Source organism: Prosopis cineraria, unplaced genomic scaffold, assembly GCF_029017545.1.
Source record: "Prosopis cineraria cultivar Desert tree isolate PC_DT_omini unplaced genomic scaffold, ASM2901754v1 PC3, whole genome shotgun sequence".
Lineage (NCBI taxonomy): Eukaryota > Viridiplantae > Streptophyta > Magnoliopsida > Fabales > Fabaceae > Prosopis > Prosopis cineraria.
This window is the reverse complement of record NW_026555334.1, coordinates 47,589,819-47,610,755: the sequence shown is the minus strand read 5'-3', so window position 1 is coordinate 47,610,755 and position 20,937 is coordinate 47,589,819. Positions and strand designations below refer to the sequence as shown.

The window sequence follows — 20,937 nt, the reverse complement described above, 5'->3', positions numbered from 1 at the left end:
CTGGCAGCCTGACAAAAGGAGCGTATATCACGTAAGAAGAATTATATAAACTATCGCTCAAAGATTAATACAAAAATCACCGAGGAAACGAATCTTCATTTGCAGGATTGTTGCCGAATCTCGAATTGTAAAAGATATTAGATTATGAGCATGATACGAACAGTAGAATAAACTGGTTATCAATGACTGTGGTCTGCGGAAGTTTTTGTTAACCCACCGAGAACGAGTACTTTTCCCCCCCCAACATTTTCTATCTGAGAAGACGAGGAAAACAATCATGGAAAGCCTGTAAACCTGGCTCAGGTCAGGTAGTATTTTGAGGAGTTCAGGTAACGACACCGGACCTGCATTTATATACTTTTCTCTTTCTTTTTCCCCGAGCGAGAAAGGCAACAGCCATATATCAGGTTTTGGATAAGGAACGTTTCCTTGAAGTACGTTGATGGCCTCCAGTAGAATATGCTGTATATATTTAATCTGCACCTCATATCATTGACAATTTATCGCAAGTGGCAAGAATTTGGCATCAAATTCCAAATTAGAGTTACATACATAAACCCTGTCAGAGTGGTCACCCTCACCCAGGCAGGATGCTTGAAGAGGAAGGAGGAGGAGGAGAAAGAGCCAGGGTCGCAGACTTGCCGTAATTCGTTTTGGCTGCCTAAGCCATTTATCTAACTGGAGCTGGCTGGTTCACAAGCCACCTCTCTTCCTTCCTATTCACATTTGCATGAAATTTCCACGTATCTGCGGTATCATGTTTGAAAGGGAAGAAGAAGGCGATGGAAGCGCAGTGATCCAATGAGGCACATTTATAAGGAGAAGGCGATGAATGGGGCGGACTGCTGTTAGGATAACTCTAAGCGAACAGTGTGTTATTTAGTTAATTAAAGAGGGTCTAGAGATGCTATTAGTTATGCGCTGTTTGCAGATGCTAAGTTAGAGGGCCACTTGGTTTGCCGCGTTACTAAATTTTGGGAATGTCCTGTAATCGTCAACTTTCTGATGTGTTTTGATCAATTATTATTAGAAGTCTTTGATCCACCTTTTTTTTATTTTTTTCTTTTTTTTGGTCTAAGTTGATCCACCTTCTTTAAAGCCTTCATATATGCTGGGTTTTTAATTCTCGAAAGAAATATTTGCTCAGAAACAGTTAACCCTGGTTCTCGTGACATCGTATTGTATTGTATGACCATCATCAATAAAAGACGCGTGTATGAGAATTTAAGTATTACTTTCCAGGCAACGTCTGACTTTTGATAACACCAACTGTTTATTGTTTCAAGTATCAAATAAACATTTTTTTATGCTTCACTCGGTAACAAATTGTTTACATTTTTGGCCTGAAAATTGTGTTTTCAGTCAGTAGCACCTGATAAATGTATTTATACTTGAATAAATAATTTGTGTTCAGATTTAAAATAAAAAATGATTTCCAAAGTTAAAAATTAATAGCATCATAAACTCGTGTTTATTTTCATTCTGAAAAAAGAGATTCAAATAAAAGGGTTTCATTCCATTAAATTGAAAAAAAGAGTTTCAAATTTCAATCATAACTATAAGAGATGGCATTATTAACTTATGATGGTTTTCTTTTTTAAGTGATTATCAAATGCCAGTGCGGTGGATGTGGTGATGGTGTTTTGGTCTTGGTCAGGAAGTTGAACGCCGCTGCACGGGATCATTACTGGGAAAATTAAATTAAATTCTTTAATTTCTATAAAATTTACAGTTGAAGATATTATTTCAATCATGTCTCCGGCAGATCTTTTCAAGAGTAGTGTTTCAAAGTTTAGATTCTCGGTATAATTCTCCTCTGGAAATTCCCGGGAAGAATCCCAGAGGAAAGGTCAGAAACGATAACTAAAAGGAAGACAATTCAGAACCATTTTTGTTTTTTTGCCTGAACGCTCAACAATTCAAACCCTCTCAACTCTTCTCTTTTCCACTGATAAAAACTGTCTTAGGGGGAAGCACTCTTTCTCGAGAAAATTTCTCAACTTTTCTCGAGAAAATTTTCAGCACCCTAATCGGATTATAATGAAACCAAATATTTGGGTATGTTTGATAATTTTATTCATTTCTCTTCGATCTGAAGCTTCTTTGAGATCTCAAAAGACAGATGAGGCTTATGTCACCCTTTTGTATGGAGATGAATTCTTATTGGGAGTTCGCGTTCTTGGGAAATCGATACGCGACACCGGATCGAAGAAGGATATGGTCGTATTGGTCTCGGATGGGGTGTCTGATTTTGCCAAACAGCTTCTCCGGGTAATCTCTTTAACTCTGATTGCTTCCGGAGTAGATTTGGGTTCACGGGCAACAATAATTCAAGTATCATGCCTAGTCCTTTTTGCATTTATCATATAATTTTCAAATTTTGATTAAGGAGAAGTGAATCATTTTTTTCTTTTAAGTTAGCGCCTATGCCGCCTAGAGTCCTGAGATTGATCTGAAATTGTTTGATCGAACTGACTATTAAGCTAGAGTTGGTGTTCGCTTATCTTTCTGGTTACCTTTTGTAATAGGGAGTGCAGTTCTTATTTTTGTAACACATGTAGAAGGAAACTTCTGAGCCTAATTTTACCACCCATTCTCTGTTTAATTTGGAACCAACCTTACTCAAGGTGATGTTAACATGAATGTCTAGCATTAAAATTTGGTCTAGTTTCGCACTTCTCTTTAAATTGGTGGTATTTTTGCGTAGGCTGATGGGTGGATAGTTGAGAAGATTAGTTTACTGGCAAACCCTAATCAAGTACGACCAAAGAGATTTTGGGGTGTCTACACGAAGCTGAAAATCTTCAACATGACTAACTATAAGAAAGGTAAATATTTTTAGCTATAATTGTGGGTGCATCTGGTTGTGTAAGTACTGGAGGACATCAACCATGAAGGTTCTGGCCTCCCAAATGGAGTAGATCTTCTTGAATATTTTCTTCCCTCAAGTAGGAGTGTTTTCAAAGTGATTGAGTTATTTCAAATGTTTCTTTTCGTTCCTGAATTGTAATGTTTTTCTAGTTGCTTTTAAAGAAATTCCAACTGCAGGTAACTATCTAATTTATGGGTTCTACCAACACCCCCCCCCAAAAAAAAACAAAAAAAAAAAGAGTAAGAAAGAAAGAACATCTCAGCCTCTTTTATGTAGGATACAGATTACAGAACCAGTTTAGTGATTTATTCGTGAATGTAAATGTGCAGTTGTTTACCTCGATGCGGATACTATTGTGGTTAAAAATATTGAAGATCTTTTCAAATGTGGAAAATTCTGTGCTAATTTAAAGCATTCTGAGAGATTGAATTCGGGAGTCATGGTAGTGGAACCATCTGCTACTGTTTTTGATGACATGATGAGCAAAGTAAAGACTCTACCATCTTACACTGGAGGTGAAACAATCTTTAAGCACTTGTTCCAAATATCATATGTTTGGTGCTTTTATATTTCCTAAGCATCATTTACCAGATATGATCCTCAAACTTCACTACTTCTGACTGCCTTTGTCTTTTTTGTCACCTTTGGCAGGAGATCAGGGATTTCTTAATTCATATTACTCTGGATTTCCCAATGCACATGTTTTTGAACCAAATTTGACCCCAGCTGTACTGAATTCTAGACCAGTTCCTGAAATGGAGAGACTTTCGACGCTCTATAATGCAGATGTTGGGCTTTACATGCTTGCTAACAAGGTAATGGAATATTTGTAACAAGGTATATCCTACGGTTCAATCATCTAACAATTCATGCTGATTTATCCAGTGGATGGTGGATGAGGATGAGCTCCGTGTAATTCACTACACACTTGGGCCTCTTAAGCCTTGGGACTGGTGGACAGCATGGCTGTTGAAACCTGTTGATGTCTGGCAGGTATTTGTGGAACTTAATATCCTCCATGGGCCTGTTAATGCCACAACATTTTGTTCTCCCCAAATTTTGTATGGAAGAGAAAACTGACCCAATAGGTGGTGCTGCAGAATGCAAGGGAACGTCTTGATGAATCCCTTCCTGGAACAGCAGGAGGCCGAAATCCCAGAGATGATTTTTTTGTGAAGTTTCTTTTTCTCCTACCTTTTTGTGCTTTACTCTTCTGCTGTTATCGGTCATTTATAAAGGTCAGCTACTATGGTTCTTATTATCCTCTATGGATTAAGAAAGTGGAATTTCATGTCTCAACATATTGTTATCTGTACTTGCTGCAGAGTCCAGGGTTCATTGGTTCACTTTGTAGAAGTTCATTATGGGATCATGCCAGACACCTTTATTATAGGATTAGAGCAAGTGGACCGCTTGTGTGTGGTAGTATTTCTACTACAACGATCAATTCCACTTACCAGGTTTGATTTGTCTCAGTCTTTTAGATGCGCACTCGCATTCCTTTTATTGTGCTGAAACTTCTTTTTCCATGATGTTAAACAGCTCTTAAGTAGTGCCCAGTACAAGATCCCGGCTTATTTGGGTAGCATATCTGTCAGCGTCTGTTTTCTGGCTGCAGTGGTATCTCTTGGGGTAGCAATTTTGATTGTACCTCGGCAAGTGACCCCATGGACTGGTTTGCTCTTGATGTATGAATGGACTTTCACGCTCTTCTTTGTGTTCTTTGGAGGCTATTTGCATATAATTTATCGATGGGGAAAACTCACAGCATCACGAACAGCATTGTCTCATTCTGAATCTTCTGATTATGATTCAGAAAAATGTATGTTCTTTGAGATTCTAGTTTATTTAATAGTTCTGTCTAGCAGTTAAATGTGACCTCGAGTTCATTTTGCTTTTTTATGTTGGTATTGTGATGTTGTCATCATTAATTTTGTCTGTTATCTGTTCTACAGTTCATCAGCGGCAGATTCCATCTTGTGATGTTGTTACATGGTACTATGGGTTAGGGATGGTTTTCTTGGCAGTTGCTGCCCCGTCTTTGCCTTGTATTTTTGGAATCACTGCTTTGTTTTTAAGGTAATATGAAATCTATTCATAAATAGCTCTGGTTGAAACAAAGCAAAATATCTGTATTGGCCTATTGGGTGGTGTTTTGCGTTTACAGCCTGCATTTTACACCATGATACCCTGCACTAGTCTATATAGATCATGTTAAAATCCGAACCACCGTTTGATGTAGTTTAACTTGAAGTGAATTTTATTGTGATTCTGTTGTGTAGTGTTGATTTTTTGGGTCTCCCTCAGACCTTTGTGTTGACACTTGTGATTTTTATTTCTGTGATAATAGGTTAGGTTTGATGGTTGTTGGGGGCATAATATTAGCTTCCTTCATGACATACGCGTCAGAACACCTTGCAGTAAGATCATTTTTGAAAGGCGTCGAAGAGTGGGATATTGCACGTGATAGTAGTCTATGTTTCTCATGTTGATTGAAATTTTTGACTGGCAATGTAAACTATACTAGATAATTATATTATAGTTCCTTTCCTTCTATTCGACTAACCTAGTGCTTTTCTGCTGGCAAATGTAATCTAGAAAGTTGTTAATCTTGAATATTTTATCCAAGCGGCTCTGTTGTAATATTATTATTATTCTTTCAAAAGTTGTAATTGTCAATGAAATTACCCTCATTTAATTTGTCACAAATCAACGATGCTGGTGCTGGCTGAACTTGAAGGAGCCATGGAATGGACGGGGTATCATATGCTTGGCGTGGCTGTCTTGATTGTTTTGTTACATCCTTTTTGTGAAGCAAATAAAGATTACTCAGGCAATTATATTTAGTATAAATAATGCTTATCCATGGAAGAGGGGACGTAATCCACATGGATAAACATGTTTGGACAATGATAGAGTTGATCGTTTCATCTTTTTCTTGCTACTCATGCCCTGACTAAGCCCTTTGGACCCCCTTCTGGTTCAATTCAGTCTTTGCGGCATGATATTGTATCCCTAGAATTTGTATCCATTAAGCTTAGTTAGTCTCTCCTCTTGTTATCAAAGAAAATAAAGTTGATCGTTGACTACAGTGAACTAATGAAGCCAAGTTGGCGATCCTATTAGGCGGCTGACTCGGAGGGACCCATCATGACTTGCTCTAATTTAATCATTCAACCATTCTCATCCTACGCTGGACAATGTTGGCCGCTGACCTACCTACGCGTGCACGCCGCCACCCAACTACAACACATACACCAGCTGACTACTCGTCCTAGTGCTTTTCTCAATTGAAGCAAGTGAATCCCCTTCTTCATTCGCAGGGTGTCGGCAACCCAACGCAGCTGTGATTCGTATTTAGTTGTTTAATATACGTTATGATATAATTAATGTGTACTTAAATGAAGGTAATTTTTTAAAAAGCTATTAGCTGGGTTTTTCTTTACATAAGCAACTAGAGTTAACTCTTTTTATGTATACATATTAATACATACGAGCCCGAAATGAGTAAGTCTTAAACAAGGAACTGCTAGTTAGCTTCTTTTACTTTTTATAATTTGATATTGATGGGAATTAAGCGGAAGGGATTACTGTATTCGAATGTAAGTAAATCAACGATATTTTGCAATGAAAAGCCAAACATGCACTTGGTTTTGTAAGGTTATATTTTCTATCATACTATTACTTATTATTATCACTTCTCTCTCGAATACATACACCAAAAATGAACAAATGAAAACTTGAAAGCTTCGACCAAAAAAAAGAAAAGAAAAGAAAAAGAAAACTCAAAAGCGATGGTTCTGAGCTCCAAATAATTTATCATTTAAAAAAAATAAAATATTACTTCATGGATGATAACGAAAGAAACTCAAAAAAAAAAGGAATGACAAAAACAAATAAATACGATAAATGGAACAACACCCCCCCCAAAAAAAAAAAAAAAAAAACCCTTGATACTACAATTCCAGCGAGTGTCCGGGGGCAATCTTCATCCTCTTTCCTATGGTTCTTCTAGTTTTAGGTACAAAATTTTGAATGCGTATTAATCAAAAGGGAAAAAAGATCTTGAATAAGCAGAACATTGTGGTGTGAAAAGTACCAGTAAAATGGAGGCGCTGAAGTCGTGGCACTTGCATGCATGTTGCTGGAATCCGACAGGTTAGTTTCCAAAGGGAGTAATAAGCCGGCCAGCCTAAACTAAGAAAGAAATTAAGAATGGCAGACTTGGAGAAGTGAATAATTGCAGTTGAGCATCCCGGGATGATATATATATATATATATATATATGAGTGAAGGGGGGTAAAATAGGACCTCAATATATGAAGTATATCTGAAAGGAGGGGTGGCTAAGTTAAATCAGTTGTTGTCCTGCTTCTAAGGAATCTGTCAATCTATGCGTGGCAACAAGAAACTAAAGCCAGAGTTCTCTCGAATCAGTGGTGGGGGTTCAATATCCGCAATATTTATTTGCTCCATTGACTTTGATATGTCATCAACCGAAAATGGAATACTGCCAACATTATACGTATCCAATTGTTAACAACACATCCATCCATGCACGCACTATCATTATATTCACAGCCATAAAAGCTACTATGTGCCTTTTTTCTTCCAATTAGACCAGACATGCAAATTTATAATGGTTTATTAGTGGGTGCGTGTGTTCCTGTTTTCTGGGTAAGGGTCAAGTAGAGTAGATTATAACCGGATCGAATAACATCCACCCTACCTGGAATCATCATCCAACAGGAAAGAATTACTGACTGCATTATTCGAATCTTCAGTCATCAGCACTCTCATATTGGATATTACCTGCATGGCAACATCCACAAGACAAAGCTCGTCATCATGCGGGTTTGATCTGTTGTGGATGATTTACTCAAGAACATGGTTTGAGCAACAGACTTACATCGGGGGACACGCTATGCGTGCCATACTTGTCATCCCAGTACATGGTACTAATCCGATATAGTTGCTGTATACTGAGGACCTGTAAAAAAGGAACTATTAGGATCGGTAAACATGCTTAAAAAGCAAACCTTCCGGACTCAACTGAGATTGCCTTCACTTACAGGGCACAGGTCATGACTTATTTCATCCAGCGTTTTCTTCGGTTTCTGATGTATGACCTGAATAGATTAACGACACAAAATATCATCAGTCCGTAATTTTAGCAACCCGACCATCAGAAGCAGAGAGTATGAAGCCAAAATTAGGAAGATACCAGAAATCCTATAGCCTGCCTAATATGTTTGAGCTCATCCCAGGATAAACCTGCATACTGCATTGGGGATGAGGGCGAGTCAAGCAATTAGCGATGGCACCCTACAAAACAAAACAGCAGGGTATTGGAGAAGGGAAATAAATGGACCTCATCCGTTGCTTTGTAACACCAGTGCTCCAATTCAGCCAAACCAGCTTTCACATATTCCCCATTGCTGAATGAGCAGCACTCCCGTCTTAAAAGAAGACTGCAACAAGGAAAGCAAACAAGTTCGAGATTTCCAATCATCCCTATTACAAACAATGCAAGGTAGATAGACTAACCTGTTGAAAAGCTGCACATTAATGAAAGAAAATATTTGAGTGAACACCTTCCGAACTAAGAATGGAGGAACCTGTCAAAGTGAAGCGCTGGTGAGGGAAATCAGGACAACATGTATTTTCAATCAAACAACGTTGGCTAAAAGAGAACAAAAAATTTACAAGAGTAAACTATATGCATGCTTGTCGTGAAATTTACATAAACTGATCCATTGCTGCAATGCTGATATAAGGAGACCAAAAAAGGACGACGATGTTAAATGAGGTTCTACTAACATGATTTGCTTTTAAAGTATTGAGAAAGTTCCCGAGGCTCTTCACTATCCCCTGCCAGTGAGCAATCAATGCTCGCTGGGCTTCCGTGTTTGCAACCGAGCGTGATCCTTTAACCAAGCTTGCTCTGGATGTTCTCGGTGCCTGTCTCGTCAATTCAATCAATTACGTGAAAAGGTGCAAACGTTAGTGAAAAGTATACTGGATAGGTAGTAATGAGCAAATTGCTGTACCTGGATGCATAACCCAAGCAAGGGAGATATTTCTTTCTTCAAGTTATCTCGGATCATTCCATATATCTTTTCCACATATGCCGTAAGCTGCTGTTTGAAAAGAAGAGCTGGGTACTTGGCTTCAACTTGTCGTAATGTATCAACTCCACCAGTACCGTTGATTAGGGCAAGGTTGACTCCGGATGGAGCTCCGCGGAAACTCTGCAAAAAACATTAAGGATGCAAAAGTTTAAGCTTATCTTTCTCCATGGTAGTTGATAGTTCCAAATAAGAAAATTATGTTTACTTGTGTCATCCTCCCAAATAGTGTTGCTGATGAAGAACGACGGCGTTGCGGAGCAATTCCAGCGGCACCACTTGCTTTGAGTGTGCGCTGGAGTAGCAAGAGAAGTGTCGAGGCGTTCGATAACCAGTAAGCCAAGATATCATTGTTATCCTGGGTCTAAACTCCAAATGCAAATATTTGAGTTAGAAACATAAGAGGAGTAAGAAAACTAAAACCACTTTCTTTCAAAAGTTGAACTTTTTTCACCTCAATTGCATGGCCAATAGTTTGAATAATACGATCAAAAACGCTAGTACGCTCTACTTCAAATGATCGCCAGTGCAAGAGGCATTTATATATGATACAGGCAGCAATTGGTCTGTTTCCAGCAAAGCCTAGATGTTGTGCAACACATCTGATGAGTAATTCTTGATTCTCCTGCTGTTTCTCATTTAGTGACTTTTGTGGCCTATCCTCCATTTCATAGTGTTCCCTCTGAATCATGGATGGGCTATGAAGATCCTGGTCAGCTCATCATCAAACAAAGAAACCATTAAATTCACGTATACAAACAAGGCACAAGTGTACGCTGATCTAAAATACGTTTAGTTACCAAGGGTGCCCTTGCTTCACCTCCAACATGACCTCCACCTTCAGCACCTCTCTATCAAGATAGAAAATGAAGTCTTTAATGCCATATTGTATCTTTGAATTATCATCATGGACGTAAGGTTTATGCCAAAGAGTACCTGAATAATAGATCTGGATCGTCCTGAAAGGAACTTATTAGGTGCCATGGACACAGCTTGTTGACGTAGAACCTGATTCTCCGACTCTAAATTAGTAATCTTCTCTTCTAGCCTAATTAAAATATTATGAGATCTGTCAAAAATCTAAGGAAATAGTGGCTATGTCAATGATATATTTTATGGACTCTTAGGGGAAAAAAAAAGGTTATAAATCATTGATTTTGTCAAATTTAGGAAGATAAAAATGGAGAAAAGAAAAAGGAATAAGCTCTGATCATGATCCAATCATATTACTACACTCTTCCTGAGGGGTTGAGACTCCACGTTGGGAATATAGTATTGTAAGAAGTTTGCAATATCAGAAATCAGTAAACTGTTGCTTAGTTTCAGTCCAGTATTTCCTAGTTAATCTTACATTAGCATGGGAAAAAAAACAACTGTCAGGGTTTATTATTCATTAAACAATTATGTCACCTGGTCAATGATTCCTGTAGCTGACGAACCTTTTTCTCTGTGTCCTCTAATTTTTTACCCTTTTCTTCACTACAGACTTGGGCTTCATTGTATTTTCTTTCAAAGTCATCTGCTCTCTCTTTTTCTGACTGGAGTGAGGTCTGTGTGAATATAAAGCAAAGGCAATATTAATTACAAGGGATGATAATCATATGCTTCTAACAAGATCACATAAAGCTCTAGAACAAACTGAAATCTTTGTCTGATATATCAGCAGCAATATATATATATATATATATATATATATATTCAGAAACAGCTAACTTCAAAGAAATATTGCTGCATTCTGCGATATCATTTAAAATACATCATCAGTTTATCTTGATGAACCGTACTTGGCCAGAAAAAAATTATCTATGTTATTTTCACCAACTATTGAATACTTTGATTTAGTCAAGTATTTATTTGACAAGAATCCACAATGATTAAATTTAAATTACTGACTTCTTCCAAGAAAAGGAAAAGGTAGGACACATGCCTTATTACATTCCTTTATATGAAGGAACTTTCTAAATATAGTTTTTCATAAGAGAACACTGAGGAGGTTTCCCTGATAGGTATATAAACATCTTTAAGAAGGTAGATGATCCATTTCTGTTTACAAGCTAGGTGTATAGCAGAACATAACAACTGTGAATGCATTGAAAATTATTTTTTGGTCCTCAATCAGATATGCCAAGTGATGATCTGCTTTCAAATTTTGTTCCACTTAAGTAGTCAAAAGTGGAAAAAGACACAAGAATCGACAATTAAAAGATTAACCACTCTAAGTAATATCAAATTGAAATTGTAATATCATACATGATATTCATATCAAAATATGCGTTATATGCAGAAAGAGATAGTAACTAGTTCTTGTTAGACTGGGCTTTCTCACCTTCAGGCCCTCAACTTCTGCTGTTAGTGATTCAATTTTTTGTGTGTCTTCAACAACAACCTGGGTTTCCTGAATAACAGGAGGTGCTTCTTCAATAACTTTCTTTGCATTCTCTCGCTCTTTGATAAGTAAAGCATTGGTTTCATCAACTTTGGCCTGCATCTCCTTCAATGAATTCTGAAGTTTTGCTGCCTCTTGTGCTTTGGCTTCTTCCAGGTTCGTCTGCACATGATTCCAGATGGTTTCCTTAGGGCTTACAAAAGTACAGGATCATGAACACTTGCAAGGATGGGACTTTGCTTCTCCATCATTTTTAGCCATTAATGCAAACCATTTTTTTCAAAATGCATGATTGCATATCAGATTGAAACCGCAAAACCTTCCAAAATAATAGGTAGCTGAAAAACATTTATGTTACCCTTAAACTTTTTTCTAGTTGGAGACGCCAAGTGAGTTCCTCCACTCGTTTTTCAAGTTTATCCTTTGCTTCTTGAAGTGCACCAGTTTCTCTCGCAGCCTAAAGCAACAGCAAACAGATGTTAATATAGAGTACAGCAAAAGAATTCAAGAAAACCAGTAAAAGATTATTATGGCACACCATACATGCCCGCTCATATCACACAATGACTCTTACAGGGTAAGAAAAAGATGCCTTGGGCACAGCTTTTACATTTGATCCTTTCTATATCAGACAAAAAGAATCACAGGAGTTGCTTGACTTTCAGCACAGGCTACATATTGATTGGATACTTTAGTGCTGTTCAGTATGGTTTATTTTGTATTGATTTCTCTTAACTATTTTCATTAGATATGGTAATTTTCACAATAAAAATGGTAAACAGAAGAGAGCAAAATTTTTGCCTCCCATAATCACAATTAAAGAATTAAAGCTTTTTCCAACTTGTATATTAAAAACAAAAAAAACAAAAAGCTAGATTCAACTTTGCAGCCGAGAAGATTTATTTCATTCATTCTGTCTTGATAAATATGATGGTGAACAAACAAAAGAAAAATTTAGCAATCCCTGGTATAAACAGAAATGACAAGTACATCAAAATATGCAATTAAAAGATACGATAATCAGATAACATTGCTTGGTGTGTGCGTCTTTAATTATGTAGTTTTGATACATAAAATTTTTGCTGATGTATTTTTAGGTGAGAGCTCCACTCAGTGGGTGGATGACATTATAAAACAAAATTTAGAAGAATCGTGGTAAAGAAACTTACCATTTTTAGCTTCCTAAGTTCCCTCCTTGCTACACGGCCTCTCCATCTGCATTGTGTAGTTACTGCAGCTCTTTTGAGCCTCTTATAATATGAGGAAGCTTTGTGGCATCTCCACCGAGCCTGTAATTTGAGAGAGAGAGAGAGAGAGATTATTCCAAATATTGAATACAATTAACTCTCAATCGGGTCATCCTAATCATATAGTACTTGACTATGACCTGAATAGCAATGGCAGCTTTAGACTGCTTCCTAAATCTGAATTCCTTACGTGCAGCCATTGCCCTTAAACCCGTCTGCAAGGTTAATGCTGTTGCATGGAGTCTTTTATAGGCCTTCCTAACTTCATATCGGCGTACATTCTTCTGAATTTTCCTAGAAGCAGCCACCTTTCTCATGTTGTCAAAGAGTTTGCATGCTAGCCTCCCTGTAGATCATATAATAGAGAAACGAAACTGATTAAGCAGCAGGATGTCCAACACCTTGATGCTACATCATTCTATCTAAAGGAAGTCCAAACTCTGAAAAAATGATAGCATTTATCTTTAAAAAAAAAATGATACAGGCTATTTCACTATAAAAATCTCACCTCTACACACAGATTGCATGTATATGGTAGTCATTCGCAAAGAAAGATAATGATTACGAGCTTGATGGGTTCGTATGCGCCGTTGGATAATTTTTGCTGCATTGCTGAGTACTTGAGCTCTCCGTGCATCCAGTTCAGCCATCTGACCAGCTCTCAAGAATACCTTTGTTTTACCAATCTACAATAATTAACAGCCAATATGAATTTTTTTTTTTTTGGCCACGATTATGATGGGGAAGCACATATGCATATTTCACATACATGCATGTGTAAGACTTGTAATCAATATGATTAATGCTACATGATGTCCCTGAATTAAGTTAACGCTGTTGCTAATGCCTTAAGAGCTTCACTGTGGACACAGTTGCATTCTATTTATGAACTAGAACACAAGAAACTGATCATTATTGATCATGTAGAACATTTCCAAGTACCTGATACCCTTTTAGCCCCATCTTTTCCAGAATTTTTTGGCAAGCAACCTTTTCTTCAATGCTGCCCACAAATATAACAACTTTGTAGATTAACACCATGTCCAAGTTGGGGACAAATACCTGATCACAACAAGCCAAAATTTTCTTCTCCTATGACAAATAAAAGATACTAGAAGTGAGTACTTACTTGCCTTCCACGGCCTCTGGGGCAAGGAGGCCAAATCGATTTATAAATTCAAAAAAAGGACGGCGAGTAGGATAGCCAGCACAACTGATTCTGATTGCCTCTAAAACACCCTGTAGGAGAAAATGTTAAAGACTGCCAAAAAGGGTTGAAGACATGAAGAAAATATGGGCGCACTTTTGTACAAATTATTGTCCAAAGAATAAGATAAGGGCAAAATTTAAAAGCACACTCACACCACATCGAAGTTGTTGCATGATGTTTGCATTCTCAAATATTGCAGGCTTGAGAAGGTTGTTTGGTTTCACACATCTGATGTAATGAGGCTCTGTAGAGTTTAGTGTATCCATTAGTGACTGTAGTTGTAGCTGCACCATTCAGCATGTGAAAACATGATTTGTCAACTTCCCTAATATTACAAGGCAGTTCAATTTTTGAAAATATAGTGATATGAGCATGCACATGTTTAAGAAGTTAATGGCCAGTGAAGGTGATGTGCACAAGTTTAGATAAAAGGACTGAGGAAACAACTTATACCTTAAAACGAGATGCAATTGAAGAAAATTTGGAAGACTTAGATGTCTCTTCTGGAAGTGGAGGAAAAAGTCCTGCTACAAAGGAACATTTGGAAGCACCCAACAAATCTTGATGTTCAGGAACCACATAATCCTTGTTTTTGTCTAAAAATTGATTAGACTGGTATAAGACCTGCAAAGATATAGGGTTAAGACAGATGAGAATATATATTTGCTTTTCTCAGCCGGTGTTACCAAAATATTTAGTTGTACCTCCCCAGCATAATGAGAAATTGTGAAATCTGATCGAGACAATTTTGGCTTTATAAAGCGCTTGTGATTCTTGAACGTTTGATAGAGCTTGTTAGCAAATGTTTCATGTGTTGACTTCGGAAACATGCTGAAAGACAACAGCAGAGAAGTGAAAGTGAGGATGGGCTAGATTCACTATGATACGTACAAGGAACTTTAGCTGTGAAGTGATCAGGCAAAAATTGAATCATGTCTGATCTTTCCGCTCAAAAGAAGAAAATTAAAGATCATCTGTCAAAGTGGGGGCCAATATTTCTACATGGGATAAGATCCTCCCCCCCCCCCTCCCCGGGCTATATTTTACCAAGCTTCATCAAGGAGAGCAATGATTCCTCCAGGTTTCTGCAAGAGAATAATCCAAGTAAAAGACAAGAAACATATAAGGTGATAAAGAAAACAGGAGGAAGTATCCAAACAAGGGTTTGAATTTTAAGAGATGGTAAAATAATCATATCAAGTTATTGAATATACTTGAGGGACTCCTGTGTTTCACTTCCAAAGAAGGGGAAAAAACCTCAATCCCTAAAAGAAAGTGAAAAAGTGGACAGAACCTTTTCAATGAGATCCAGAACATCTTGATTATCAACAAATTCAATATAGCTCCAATTAATCTGCTCCTTTGTATATTCTTCTTGTTCCATTTTAAAAACGTGCTGAAATTCATCACCAAAATCACAGTAAATATGGAAACAACATTTATAAGAAAACTAGAAGTGTTTGATGTGGTCTGAGACATTGCCTGATTGAAATGCTGCTGCAACTTCTCATTTGTGAAATTAATGCAAAACTGCTCAAAACTGCAGGGCACGATATGTTGAAATTAATTTTCAACAGATTGACAACAAGAGGTGGCTGCTTACAACATCTTCTGTTATGCATTCTCAAGGATTTACTTGTATGAGCAATTGGGCAAGCATGTATTTTCTGCTATACTAGAAGTTACCTGTTAGTTTTAAAGCTTTCAAAGCCATAGATATCAAGGACTCCAATCAAAGATTTGGAATTAGGATCTTGTCCGATTGAATTATTAATCTTATCCACCAGCCTGTTCACAAACAGTTAAATAAATGAATTTGGCATCAAAACTTCATCCCATATCCTTATTTCCATTGCTTACATTACTTGTTAAACGTTATAAAGGACAGAAAATATTGATTCACTTCCAACTTTGTCATCTTACCAGTCAAATAGCCGAGAATAAATTGTTTTAGCCAAGCCATCTCTACTTATTGCTGCACTTTGGGGATCAAGGCTTCGCTTTATTACTTCTTCAGGGGTGATCATCACACGTTTACATAAAGCATCTTCCAAGGCACCAGCATTACACCTAATAAATTGTGAAATCTGATTATGACAATCAACTTTAAGGTGAGTGATCATCATATGGATAATACAAGCCATAATATAATAGTGCCCACACATGAGAAGCTCAGCAGTTGTTGCCAGGTGGAATTTGGCTTTGTCATCTTTGGGAATTGATGAGTCAACATCTTTTCCTTTGGCAAAAACAATATTACCAAGATGAAGAATTGCAGCAACAACTCTGAAAATTGCTTCCTGAGCCCAGAAAGAGAAAAGAAAAGCTGAGGGGTAAGATATTAATCTTTCTATGCTTCAGAAATAAAGCAGTTAAAATACATACTCATGAAATAAAATACCTGATCTTTTTGGCTTATTCCAACAATGTCCATGGCTCTCCTGGTTGCAAGATACTCACGAGCATTACTTGAATCAACCAGTTCATAACAATTTGACTGGTTAAGGTAATGAAATGATTTAGGAGGTCCTAATTTGTATTTCTCAATTTCCTGTTCACAAAAGTTGCAATAAATTTATATTAATGGAATTAAGCAACAATAACTCGATAAGCAGATACAGCAATATACCTCCTGCGGTGCAGCACAAAGAAGATAGAAGCAGTGGTAGTTGCGTTCAGGATCATTAATTTGGCAAACTCGAGACCTCTCCAGAAGGTAAGTTCGAATTGCTGCTCCTGAGATTCTTCCACTTTTATCAAATTGGATCTCAACAAATTTTCCAAAGCGGCTGCATCATGTATTGAAGAAGAATTTGAAACCAACAGTTTTGTAATATCTTAAGTGCCAATTGTCATGTGTATATCAGAAATGGATAATTTTCCTATAAAGAAAATTTAATAAATTGAAATCTATTTGTTGACTGCCATTAACATCGCAAAGACTTTTGGCAGAATAACGGGGAATTCAAGGAATGCAGTGTGACAGAACTGAAGTCAAATTTATACCGACATGAGAAGGAAACAAGTGGAATGTTTTATTGCCACCATAATAATAAAAAGACTCACCTGGAGTTGTTATTCCTAACTGTTTTTGCATTGCCAAATGCTTCAAGAACTGGATTTGACTGCGCTCAGATCAGTCAATGTAGAAGTCTCATAAGAGTCTAAATCAAAGTAATATAAAAAAAAGTACAAGAATGAAAAGTTTGTCAAAACTTAGAAGTCCTAGAATAAGTGGTTTATCGACTCATACTTCAAGAACTTGTTGTTCAACTGTTCTCCCTTCAGTAGCAGCCCTACCACCTAGGTAAGCAAGGTATCTCATAAGCATTTTTGTAGTTTCAGTTTTACCAGCTCCACTTTCCCCGCTGACAAGAATTGAATTGCTTTTTCCTTCATTAACCATTGCCCTGAGTTCAATAAAACCACCAATTAGTTATTTGGTTCACTGATGGAAATGGAGTCTAGCTCGTTTAAAGAGAATAAAAATACCTAAATGCAACATCAGCAACTGCAAATACATGAGGACTTAGTTCTCCAAATGGTGCTCCCTTATATTGTTGCATCATGTGAGCATCATAGATATGAGGCAGTCTTTGGAATGGGTTTATTGCGATTAAAATATTTCCAGTATAAGTCTGACATGGAAATAGATATAATTAGTAAGTAACAACTTTTTAGTTGATAAACTTTGCTGAAATTTATCTTACGAAGCGGATGAGAGGCTTACATATATTTCATTCAATTCATATCTAGCTTTTAAGTTCTGCAGGACCCCAGGCTCGTGCAAATAGGACAGCTTAGTCATGTCATCCACTCCACCAGCTGGAGCTTCCATATCTTTGGGATATATTTTTGATAATTTTGCAACAACCTAAAAATAATGAAACACAAGTGCAGATTATAAACTTTAATCTTCACCCTGACATGCTACTGTAACCTTTTGCAATCTTTTCTAGTTGGCAGTACAACCATGAGACAAAACCAGTGCTTGCCGCATTATTATAGTTGAAAAATACTTATTCCTGTTCTTAATGCAGCACAAGATGTCCACCAGCGACAATTCAATCACAGAAAAAAATGCACGTGCTTGGATATTCCTTTGACATTTCTCAGTGTTTTTCTTTTTCTTTCCTTCTTCCATGATCTAAATGAACCTCAAACACAACTGATTGACAATTTTGAAGACGGTGTTTATTTCTCAGTTACTAACTATAATGATCACAATGAGAGGTTATGCAGTCTTGTCACTGTTACTTTTGTGCATTGATTGTGCCATATAAGCAATCAGAATTAAATGCTTATTAATAGTTTAATCTCACATGTGTCCCTGAATATGGAGTTCCTTTGGATAAATAAAACTGACTGCAAATCCATCAATCGATTACATATAAAAAGGGGGGAAAGCATAAACATAAAATATGAGGAAAAAAAAACAAAGTTATGTTGCAATATACAAACCTTTTTTCCATCAGGAGTTTCAATTTCTGCATCTTTTCCAGTGATTTTTGATACCACTCCATCGATCCAAGATACATCTGGATCTTCAACCCAGACATGAGAACCTACAATAATATTCACTGGTGTCCCCTGCAGATGGCAATATGGAATCACCATTTTGCATAAAATAAACACACAGACCAAAAAACATACATGCATTGTATATATATATACATATAAGCGCATACATGTATTAACTGATTCCATGTAAGTTCTAAATAAATACTTAGATTATCTTGTGTGCACAATCAGCTAAAGATAGTTTTAAAATATTTCCATGAATGCGCGTCTAGGAAGATTATAAAATTCCAAACAAATCAAATATCTTGTATTGATGCAGATTTTCTCCCTGTACTCAGATCCATGATATAAATATCCAACAAAGTATATTAGGACTTTCTCTTTTTTGAAAAAAAAAAAAATCACAAATGGTGACCAACACCCCACATGATAAGTGTCAAATTTTAGCTTCTTTGCTGACTACCTTTTTTTATTTTCGTGGGTGGTTATGTGCAAACATCTTCTGATATGTTGCTCTTACATTTTATGAGTGAACTCTTACCTCACTCACTAAACTTTTCCTAATTCCCAATGATGCCCAATGATTACGGAGGATCAATAAATTAGTCAGTTCCTTTATTTTCAAAGAATTATTTTAAAACAAAAACATTTAAATTGTAGCAGCGGAACCTTGCAATGGGATTTTGGGAAAAGAGTTAAAAGTTATCATCATTCTTTGAAGCGAACATCGGCACAAAAATAAGACTGTTATTTTCAAGGCAACAAAATGTATTCGAATAATGCTTCTATTAACCGTGCATGTTGCTGTATATGGAAAAAAAATGAATGACGGTAAATTAACATTATCAAAATTTGAACGTCTAGCTGTTTGGCGTGATTACAAAATAATAATAATTTGCATCGGTGATAGCCACGTTATAAAAGGTTGCTAAAGCAGCACGCAAATGCAGGGAAACCAAGAAGAATGAAACAGAAAGTGGCGTACCATTATTGAAATCTAAATTGGAAGGTTTTGGAGTATATCATGAAGGTAAGTAATTGAGGATCCGATGAAGGTTTCGGGTCTGCATGAACAGGTGTAGAATCCTTGATCACAAATGACCAGAAGGAGCAAAAAGGTCGAAAAAACAAGAGGCACAGGGAATCAAAAGGATGGGAAGGCCATTGTGCGGTAAGAGAAAAGAATGGAAAAGGAAAGAAAGAAAGACGGAACTGGAGAGGAGTGAAAGTTTTGTGTGAGGAAGTGAATGTGAATGGAGAAGGGGCTTCAGGAAGCGACATTCTTCAGGAGGGCCTGTAAATTCGGGAGCTTCTCTTCCCTTTGCTTTCGCGCCAACTCGTGGCTACTAATCGAGTCTCTGTTTCACTCTGCCTTTTTAACGGAATTCAGCATGTTCTCTTCGGCCTTTATTTTATTTTTTTCAATTTTTCCTCCCATGTTTTCTTTATCAGGTTAAAATGTTCATTTCATTCTCAAACTTTACATTATAAGATTTTAGTTTAACCTCTTAATTTTAAGAAAAATTACTAGTAATCTCGCATTGAAACTAAAAATTGTATTGGAGAATCAAAGTATTAGGATGCAAGCAAATGGATTTAGAGTGCAAGTATATAGTCAGAAATCTCAAGCCTATTTATTTCCTTTTTCTTTTATCGCTCAACACAATTTTGACTCCCAATAAAAGACCTGCTAGCAGTTTTCCCTTAATTCATAAAATATTTTTAAATTTAAAAAAAAATAAAAGCATTTGATAATATTTTTATTAATATTTAAAAATTTAATGCAAAAATTTTTGTTAACGAAACAAATGTTAATTAAATTAAATGATTGAATAAATATTTACAAGAATAAAAAATTAAAATAAAACATTACACAAAGTGAACTAAAACTCGATTATAGCCTTTTTATTTATATGCATGTTTGTGTTTTTTTTCTTTTCTTTCTTTTTTGGGGCCCTAAGGTTGCTGTTCTTTTTACGTGTCTTTAGTTAATTAGTTAACAGGTAATAGTTCTCAAATAATGGCAGCTAAATAGCCAACATTGCTTCTTCTTTTTTATTTTTTGTTTGGAGCAAAAGAATCAGTGCGGCTACTAAATACTACAAATTAAAGCACAGTTTTTTTTTTTAAAAAAAAAAAGCTACAAAGCAAGACGAAGATTGACCCCAACAAGGCCCAATAGATGAAACACGTGTGAGGCATGAAAGGCCGTCGTGTGAGATGGGAAAGAAAACGAGTAACAGTCGGAGACAGGGACAAAAGAGCAGGAATGAATTAATGGCGTTGGCATGAAATGAGAGTGAACAGAAACCCGGAGCTGGATGAAGGATTTCATCTATTGAGCTCGTAGCATTATTGGAGAGGAAAAAGATGCACCCTTCAGAGAGAAGAGATTTAAATTAGTGTAGCTTCCAACTAACAGATTTCCCATATACACACAAAACATACAAGAGGACGGATGAAAATCTTAAAACTGCTGTGGCAAAGTACGAATATACATAATTTAAACAAAGAAAAGAATAATGAAATTAAAATTTCGACAGAGTGACTGATTAGATTTAGAACATTAAGGA

At 36.6% G+C, this 20,937-nt stretch overlaps 2 protein-coding genes across 3 annotated transcripts; one reads left to right on the top strand and one right to left on the bottom strand.

Annotated features, from left to right (window-relative positions):
- The first annotated feature begins 1,612 nt into the window (after positions 1-1,612).
- On the top strand, positions 1,613-5,581 carry LOC129305138 (inositol phosphorylceramide glucuronosyltransferase 1). The gene is made up of 10 exons (XM_054945086.1): positions 1,613-2,271; positions 2,708-2,828; positions 3,202-3,387; positions 3,524-3,687; positions 3,758-3,865; positions 3,973-4,110; positions 4,198-4,332; positions 4,415-4,694; positions 4,828-4,951; positions 5,223-5,581. The coding sequence occupies exons 1-10, from the start codon at positions 2,041-2,043 to the stop codon at positions 5,362-5,364; spliced, it is 1,629 nt and encodes a 542-aa protein (XP_054801061.1). The 5' UTR covers positions 1,613-2,040; the 3' UTR covers positions 5,365-5,581.
- Positions 5,582-6,810: 1,229 nt separating this feature from the next.
- LOC129305839 (myosin-11) lies at positions 6,811-19,507 on the bottom strand. Of its 2 annotated transcripts, XM_054945984.1 has the most exons (38): positions 19,350-19,507; positions 18,305-18,433; positions 17,574-17,717; positions 17,336-17,481; positions 17,097-17,253; positions 16,910-16,968; positions 16,473-16,632; positions 16,245-16,394; positions 16,007-16,143; positions 15,767-15,913; positions 15,530-15,631; positions 15,326-15,383; positions 15,138-15,239; positions 14,891-14,928; positions 14,548-14,674; positions 14,297-14,467; positions 13,996-14,127; positions 13,763-13,872; positions 13,576-13,636; positions 13,142-13,319; positions 12,774-12,979; positions 12,556-12,675; positions 11,745-11,843; positions 11,327-11,548; positions 10,411-10,550; positions 9,937-10,048; positions 9,801-9,851; positions 9,455-9,709; positions 9,209-9,364; positions 8,923-9,123; positions 8,693-8,833; positions 8,420-8,490; positions 8,244-8,343; positions 8,097-8,153; positions 7,945-8,001; positions 7,782-7,862; positions 7,602-7,684; positions 6,811-7,382 (listed from the first exon to the last, which is right to left on the bottom strand). In XM_054945984.1, the coding sequence occupies exons 1-38, from the start codon at positions 19,350-19,352 to the stop codon at positions 7,259-7,261; spliced, it is 4,587 nt and encodes a 1,528-aa protein (XP_054801959.1). In that variant the 5' UTR covers positions 19,353-19,507; the 3' UTR covers positions 6,811-7,258. The 2 variants fall into 2 exon arrangements, with proteins under 2 accessions (XP_054801959.1, XP_054801958.1); XM_054945983.1 differs by lacking the exon at positions 19,350-19,507 and having other exon boundaries at positions 18,305-18,460.
- Between the last annotated feature and the right edge of the window lie 1,430 nt (positions 19,508-20,937).

Bases quoted from the DNA above. Each gene is read 5' to 3' on its own strand.
- LOC129305138 (XM_054945086.1), top strand. From the start codon at position 2,041: ATGAAACCAAATATTTGGGTATGTTTGATAATTTTATTCATTTCTCTT. The intron at 2,272-2,707 runs GTAATCTCTTTA...ATTTTTGCGTAG, and splicing joins TTGCCAAACAGCTTCTCCGG to GCTGATGGGTGGATAGTTGA. The intron at 2,829-3,201 runs GTAAATATTTTT...GTAAATGTGCAG, and splicing joins CATGACTAACTATAAGAAAG to TTGTTTACCTCGATGCGGAT.
- LOC129305839 (XM_054945983.1), bottom strand. From the start codon at position 18,460: ATGGTGATTCCATATTGCCATCTGCAGGGGACACCAGTGAATATTATT. The intron at 13,637-13,762 runs GTAAGTACTCAC...ATTTGTGGGCAG, and splicing joins CCAGAGGCCGTGGAAGGCAA to CATTGAAGAAAAGGTTGCTT. The intron at 9,710-9,800 runs GTAACTAAACGT...TGAGCTGACCAG, and splicing joins GTGAAGCAAGGGCACCCTTG to GATCTTCATAGCCCATCCAT.